The sequence below is a fragment of the Dreissena polymorpha genome, chromosome 3 (genome assembly GCF_020536995.1).
Source record: "Dreissena polymorpha isolate Duluth1 chromosome 3, UMN_Dpol_1.0, whole genome shotgun sequence".
Classification (NCBI taxonomy): Eukaryota; Metazoa; Mollusca; class Bivalvia; order Myida; family Dreissenidae; genus Dreissena; species Dreissena polymorpha.
In genome coordinates, this window is record NC_068357.1 from 38,439,396 (window position 1) to 38,447,265 (window position 7,870).

General features: G+C 31.5%; 1 protein-coding gene across 2 annotated transcripts in view; it reads left to right on the top strand.

The window, feature by feature from the left end:
* LOC127873718 (uncharacterized) overlaps positions 1 to 7,628 on the top strand; it is an 11,013-nt gene extending 3,385 nt beyond the window's left edge. Inside the window, exons 2-9 of one of the 2 annotated variants that reach the window (XM_052417680.1) lie at positions 1,218 to 1,258; positions 2,857 to 3,064; positions 3,356 to 3,459; positions 3,769 to 3,823; positions 3,990 to 4,118; positions 4,461 to 4,531; positions 4,930 to 5,100; positions 6,201 to 7,628. In XM_052417680.1, the coding sequence (XP_052273640.1) occupies positions 1,218 to 1,258; positions 2,857 to 3,064; positions 3,356 to 3,459; positions 3,769 to 3,823; positions 3,990 to 4,118; positions 4,461 to 4,531; positions 4,930 to 5,100; positions 6,201 to 6,284 (863 nt within the window). In that variant the 3' untranslated portion in view covers positions 6,285 to 7,628. The remainder of the gene's footprint in view (positions 1 to 1,217; positions 1,259 to 2,856; positions 3,065 to 3,355; positions 3,460 to 3,768; positions 3,824 to 3,989; positions 4,119 to 4,460; positions 4,532 to 4,929; positions 5,101 to 6,200) is intronic. The other variant, XM_052417681.1, reaches the window with a different exon arrangement.
* The last annotated feature ends 242 nt before the right edge of the window (positions 7,629 to 7,870 follow it).

Genomic DNA, 7,870 nt, shown 5'->3' on the forward strand with positions numbered 1-7,870 from the left:
TTCGATCGTGAACCGATAACTCCATTTTAATTTATAATGCGGAGCAGTAGGTCTTAAGAGATTGCGAAATCGCTTGGCAAATCGCTTTTCTGAAGATGTAACAAAGTTGTACGGCCTGAAACACATTTTTATTTATGAAACACAATCAGTGTTGACCTCAAAACGACTGGTGAAAAATAACTCAGATGTATTAACAGGCTAAAACTGTGGTCGAATCGGTCATTATTTCCCATTTGTTTACATGAGACTACGAATCGAAAAAAGTATTCATAAAGAGAATAACAGGTTACTGCCCTATCAGGTTGAACTATACAAGGTGACGATTAGGATAAAATTACGGAAAGGCTTGCCAAGTCAATGTTTTTATTCCTGCCGAGCCTGATGTATATCATAACACTAAGACAAAGACCTGTTTGCCGTTTTATAATACCGCTATGTCCACATGTGTTAACTTGCTTTCTGTTTTTCTAATAGGAACAAAATGGCTGTAATGTATGTAAAATCCACAAATATTTGCCGTCAGGATTTTTAATATGATTGAAAAGTTTCGACTTAATATTTCTACAAATAAACATTCATTAAAATTGAAATATCAAGCTGATTTTGTTCTGAAATGTAAAGAGAAAACATGAAATATTTGTCTACAAGTTAAAACATATCAGCGATATCAAATGTCAAGTAATGACTACTTTTGACCAATATTTAGTAAGTGTTAACACAATAAACCTATTGTTGGGCCAAAAGGCCACACCAACACTAAATGCAAACATTGTCAATTATTATAAAAAAAAATCATAGTTAACCAAACGATATCGCTTTGTGTAATAGCATATGTTCTGAAGCAACACATTTATGCTCTGCGTTGTTTGATCATGATTAGTTTTTTATAAGCGGATACATTCGCATTGTCCACATATACTAGCAGAGTCTTTTAATGGGTAAAAGTTATTGTAGTGATTGAAACACAACCGACAACATAGCATTTATTAATTACCCATAATATGGTTTTTCATTGATCTTGGCGTGTTAATGTTTAAACTAGAGTTTGTTTTTACATTCAGCTTCCTGAGTTGAGCATGCGCAAGGAAACAAATTAATCATACTTTGATCCGGTTAAAGATAAACGCCACTTAAATAAATAACAACCTCTACATGTGCACACGTTTAACAATATTCGATTGATAAGAATTGTTGTAAAATATATCGTTGTATTTCAGTCCTGTCAGCTCCAACGCAAGCGCCGAGCACTGAACTTGAGGTATGTAAGGCTGTTCATAGTATGTATAACCGAACACGTATTGTTTAACAGGGATTTCCGCAAAATGCAATAATAATTTGTTTTGAGTAAACAAATACAACTCATTTTAAATATATCGTATGTCTAATTGTATTGTTACATACATACTTTTTTTATCAGTAAATTTGACATGAACTCTCTTAAACACAAAGGAAAAGAATAATGAAATACCATCGACTATCAAGCCATAACATGTGACAGATACATGTATTTCAACAGACACTTAAAAACGCTTATATTAGTTTTCCCAGAAAACTCTGATTTAAAATTAACATGTGTATGATCATAGGCTAGAAGTTGTATAACCTTGTTGTGAAAAAACTTTTGTATTGATAGCATGTTTTTTAATTTGAGTAATATAGAATTTTTAAAGAAATAACATTCTGATCCTCAATTCATATGTCTCTTGTGTACGGTTCAATATATAAGTGGCCAAATGTCAATATATACTATATTACATCAGCATTACGATACATACAACATTACAATTTTTAGTATGCGAAAAGTACACACAATCACATAAAAATCGATGTTGATAAATAAATAACAATATTTTCACTAACTATTTTCTTCTGAACAATATTTCGTTTTATTATCTTCCAGAAGTAATAACAAGTAATTTTAATAAATAATATATATTAATACGTAACAAATAAATAAAATGACGTATTCACGTACCTGCATACACAATATAATAGCATATCAAGTTTAAAGCGCAAATATTACTAGCTAAAAACAGGAGCTGTACTTTAATATATCGTCTTCGGTATTTCCCTTTCGAACCATATATCGTTACACAGTAGAGGATTCCCTTGAGCAAAACCTCTAACCGAAACGAATTAATATTTGTAATAGCGGTAAACCACCATCAAAAGTTGTTTCGTAAAAAGACAAATGTTTGTTAACATGGATAAACTGTAATATGCAAATGCACTTGAATTTCTAACTCAGTAACGCATAATATCTGTCTCATACTTGATTCCCCGCATGCTTCAAATACTGGTATTGATTATAAATAACATAAAGTACACAGTCACATAAAGGATTGTCCGTTATAGTTCTAAACACGTACAAAGAAGATGGCTTGCAATTGGTCCATCGTAGATTACTGTTTCACTAAAGCAATTGTTTGTTGCGTCAACTTCAGTAGATTTTGTTATTTTGCTCAAATTATGTACGATTGCGCTTACACCTTGGTTGTTATTGAAATTTAGCTGTTTTCTTTGTTTTAAATAAAGTCAAGAAATATAGTATCCTTAAAATCATATAGATTAAGCCATGTAACGCGTAAAAAAACACACTAATTGCGTACACCGAATCATTAACTCATTTTGTTAGGATATCTTTTGCAATCAAATAAGTATGTAGGGAAACAAAAAGTACCACTTATTAAAAGTACCACTTATTGTACAAATGTTGGAAGAAATATAATTCATGAAGTTAACAGCCGAAGAAATCTGTTAAATGCTTAACAACATATTAGCGTTTGAAAACGAGGCATACTATATATATATTTTGTCATGGCGTAAATAACAGACCATATATTCATATTTCCAAAGAGTAACAACGTCGAACAAGAGCTTGTCAACCATTTCCGATCCGCGGCAGACGACACTGCTAACAATGGTCACCCTGCAGGAGATTCAAAAAGCTCAGACGAATCGATGGACGAAGACAGTTGGTATGACATAACAGTTGGTGACGTCATATTTGACGTTCTTCTGACACTACGCCAACACCCGGAAATTGTCAAAGAATTGATAGCAAGTAAGTAAGCATGTATAATCACAACGTTTTAGTTTTTTTTTAATCATTATTCAATACTGTGTATGAGTTATGACGTAAGAAACCAACATATATTATATATTCGGTTACGCGATTATAAACATTTTTCTAAGATTGTACAATAAATAGTTATTATTGTGTACATTGATGCAAGCATAGAAACTGTGTATATTATTCATTCTGAGAATTTGTTTACAGTCAGTTGAACTGCATTGAAAGTGCGTTAATGAAATGTCGACTGCGTAAAGTCATGTTTCTTGTTTGTTTTAAAAGGTGAGAAAGAGAAAATAGCCGAGCAAATAGATACGTACAACAACTTCCGAGATAAAGTTGTTAACCCGTCTGAGTTTGAAGAAACTGCGGAACAATTGAACACTGTAAGTGATAGACGTATGACGATCATACATGTACATAGTCCAAGTAAAAATTTCACCTATAATACTTGGTATTTTGATAGATTTGTATTATACAGTTTTAAATAATTTAAAAAAATGGGGGTTAACATCATTACATCATTTCAAATATTGATCTCTAAAGCTATTCAAAGATATTGAATGTCAGAAATATGATCAGTAATTTATACTCAACTTACATAGGTGTTAAAACTTTTGCGCTTAGTACTCAAGTTTCTGTTATATCAAAATTTCAAACATTCTAAACAAAGATAATTGTACTGTTTTTCACAGGCTCCTAAAAGAGTCGAGAAAAAGGCAGGTCGTGAAGGAATGCCTGTAAACTCCGGTAAGTTAATAATTTATGTAAAGGCTTGTCATATTCGTGGGAGCTTTAATATCGAGGTTTTAAGTTTTTCGTATTTAGATATGATCAGGAAAATGTTTGTTGGTGTTGTTTTGTTTATGACAAACTATTTATAATTAAATATATATGTTGACGTTGTATGTTTCAGCTGAATTGGGAGGCTTAGAGAATAAGAGTGCAGACGACCTTACAGCAGATGGGTTAACGAGCGAAGATTCTGATGCTCGTGATACTCATGAATCGGACGAATGGCGAGGAGTAATGGGTGACATCACAGGTTTTCTATATCACTTAATTTTCAATTTACATAAAAAGTTTGCTAGCAAGCTTCACCAATAAAAAATACACACGGTAGTAATATCATTTTGTATTGCAAGTATTTTCAAAGAAAATTTAAAAAATATGAAAATTAAGTGTATGATCTTTTTGCATTGCATACTGCATTTATTTATTCACATTCGTGAATAACTCGTTTTTCAAATGCACCTTTGGGTTTTGTCAAAGTTACCAGATTATCAATCTTTTGCATATTTAAATAAAATAGTGTTTGATATATCTGCATATTTAGATATGTAAAAGTAGTGTTACCCTAGCAAAATTAAACGGTTACCTGTTTCAGAAGGCGGTCAGGACGATCCAATGTTTAATTACGAGAAGGAAAACAACGTATTGAACTATGCCAATCAACCGGTAAGGAAATAATACTATAAGCCAAATAAAAAAACGATATAATAATGTTGACAAAGATATATTTTACTTGTGAATGTAGGTCGTCAGTTAAAGTGTGCTATGAAGTTTGATGGTTTTTGTCAGCGTACAGTATTTCAATAATAAACTTTAAAGCATAACCTGCGGGATTTTATTTTTTGATTTGTTTGTTTATATTATTTTAAGTAAATCTGCATGTATGTACGAAGAAAAATCGGATGAATATTTTTTTTTTCAAATATGTTAAAAGTGTCAGTTTCCATCTTCTATGGGCTTATAAAGGGATACATGGCGGAAATACTATAGAAAAATCAATCGAGCAGTGAAAGATTTGTTGATGTCTATATTTAACGTAATTAGTATTTTCTTCATTACTTCAGAATACAGATTTTGGAACATCCGGGTATCCATTCAATACGGCGTTTCCGTTCTTGAAGCCTGGATCCACGGGAGATTCGTTTGCAGACGACAATGGTTCGGACTCTGATGACACCCATCCGCCACATGCAGACGACACACCAACAAGCACAGCAGAAGACAAAACTGATGAGGTAAAAGTATTCTTTGCCAATGTGGTAGAGGTTTACGCATATTCGTAAATGTGTTGAAATACCCCGGTTTAGTAGGTTTACGGTTATACAAAAAATATGTGTATATTCAAGTTCAATTAAAGACGGAAAAGAAAAAAACATCATGATTTTTATGTTATTTAACTAATACGTATTGACAATAATGTGTTGCAGTATGTTCCATTATAATATTTTCCGTTTTGCGAACTATCTGCTGCAGCTTTGAACACTACCATGAGTAATTTGTGAATTAATTGTTTTTCCATCGGTACACTAACACACAACAATACTTTTAATAATAATACGTATAACAGACACTTTAATTCTACTTAATATACAAAGCAAAATATTGTATCATTAGTTTTTAAATGTCATACTCATCTTTTGTAATATTGGCGTGTAATATGATAACAACTTACTGCATTATTTTATATCTGTGTGGGTCATACGGACTATAAAACTTCGCGATTGCCCTCAAGGGAACGAATAAAGAGCCATGGGGCTCTTGTTTTTTCATAAATAAAACTTTAATTAGATTTTTGGGAACGACATGAGTCCCTTTTTAATTAATTTTGTTTAATTGTTAAATTGTGTGCAACATTTCTAGTAGAAAGTTACAACAATGATGCAAATAAAATGTCAAATTTATTTTAGAACATTTCGCGCACCATTAATTGGGACATATTTTGGAAACATAAGGCACGGCCATTAATGTTATCATTTTCCTTGTCAAATATTTGTTCCTTAAATGCAAATTTGAAGAATATTTACACTTTTAAAAGACAAATTAAACCTAGACCAAATAGTCGTTTTCTTCTCTTTAGAAACATAGCATTCACAAAACCAAATTTTTCAGTCATATTTGTTGGAACGAAATATGTTGAATTTGGTGTTATGTTCGTATGAATGAAAAATGTGTTTTCATTAAAAACAATCTTTACAAAAATACGTTATACGATTTTATTTGTAAATGTGTTTCAATCTGTTTAATTGAATATCTTATAAATACACTATTGCATTGTATACTAAAACATTCGTATATGTTTAAGACAGACAATTCAATATGAATTGAAAACTTTCAGGACGATTCTGCCGAGCTACATGAACACCCGCTACCACTTGGGCCAGTACGTCCCTACCAAGATGAGGACATTGTGAAGATGTAATATCCACTGTGGGACCCATAAAACAGCTCACGTCAATGTATATATATATGCTTTTGACAGCAACTTCGTTGACACATTTTGAGTCAGTTTTAATACAAAATGAGCAGGGCATTTTTCTCCGAATCATGATAAACAACCTTTACAAAAAACAAAGAGGTATTAGAATCATTTTGAGTTTTATTGAATTGCTAGTGGACTGTTAATGGGCGTTGCCAGTTAAGTAAATCAGATGCAAATTCTATGAAGGCATTGCTTTGACTGGACTTAAATATCGCCCGAGATTCTATACACCTTAAAATCACTTATTAAAGAAATGCATTTGAAAATTGTCGTCTTAAAATATTACGAGCTTAGTTAACGAATGAAAAAAGATGCAGTTAAATGCATAGAAAAATATTCTATCCGTTAAATTATGATTGTTTATGGCATTTTTAAGCACACGCGGATATGCTCTTATAATGTGATAATTTTATGTCATCATTTTTAATTGTATACGCTCTTTACTTGTGTCTTACACCAAAACACAAAAACATCAACGATGTCATCGCTATTAACAGCAATAACTTCAGAAATGTATCTTAGCCTAATCCGTGGGACTTATTACGAATATGATAAAGCATGGGTTAATTTGTTCGAATACAAGTATCATAATCTTACAATATATTCATAACCTTTATGCTATACTTTAAAAAAAAATTGGCTTAGCAGCGATGTATAAATAGCAATAGCAGAAATAAAAGTTCTCTGAGTTATTGGAAACTGGAAACTCAAGTCTCATGCAAATTTGTTTTATGAGGCGACTATTGTATTTGAATTATATAGTGCCACATTTCCGCGATGTATTGAGGTAAAACGTATATACTATTGTGGTGGTCGTGTTCGTGATATTGTTGTTGTGTTCATATGAACGGCTCCGTGTCGTTAAAACAGTTAATAGTGTCATATAAATGCATTTAAAACACACACAAAACGACCGACTTACGATAAATGTCTCTATTTCTTGTTCTAATAGTATTAGTTGTACGCAATACATGTGATTGCATATGTGTTGTTTAAGCAGGTTCTTAATAAATACCTACCCATTACGAACATACGTTTTGATTATTATGTTGATGACGAAGTCTTTGGCGGTCATGATGGTCATGTAATTGTTGCTAATTTGATAGTAGACACATTTATTATTTTTGTTACTTTGGATATTTTGGATATTATTCAAGTTTATTTTAATTCATGTAACTTATATTATATAAGTTGAAAGACAAACAAATTATATATTTTTAAAATGTCGTTTTTTTATTACTCCACATTCTATAAGTCAAATGAACTAATAAATTGTTAAACGTTTTAAGATGTTGTTATTGCATATGTATAAATTAAATACACTAATCCAATCATTTATCTCATATACAAGAAAAGGATAATTAAACTCACACAAACTTGTCAGTGTATAAATAAATGTTAACATTTGTTGGTCTTATTTTATGGATACGATTAATTGCCTTTACAATGCGTGACAATGCATATACTACGGCATGAAAAATAAAACATGAATGAAATGGTGGTCACCTTGGAACGGTCTATACAAA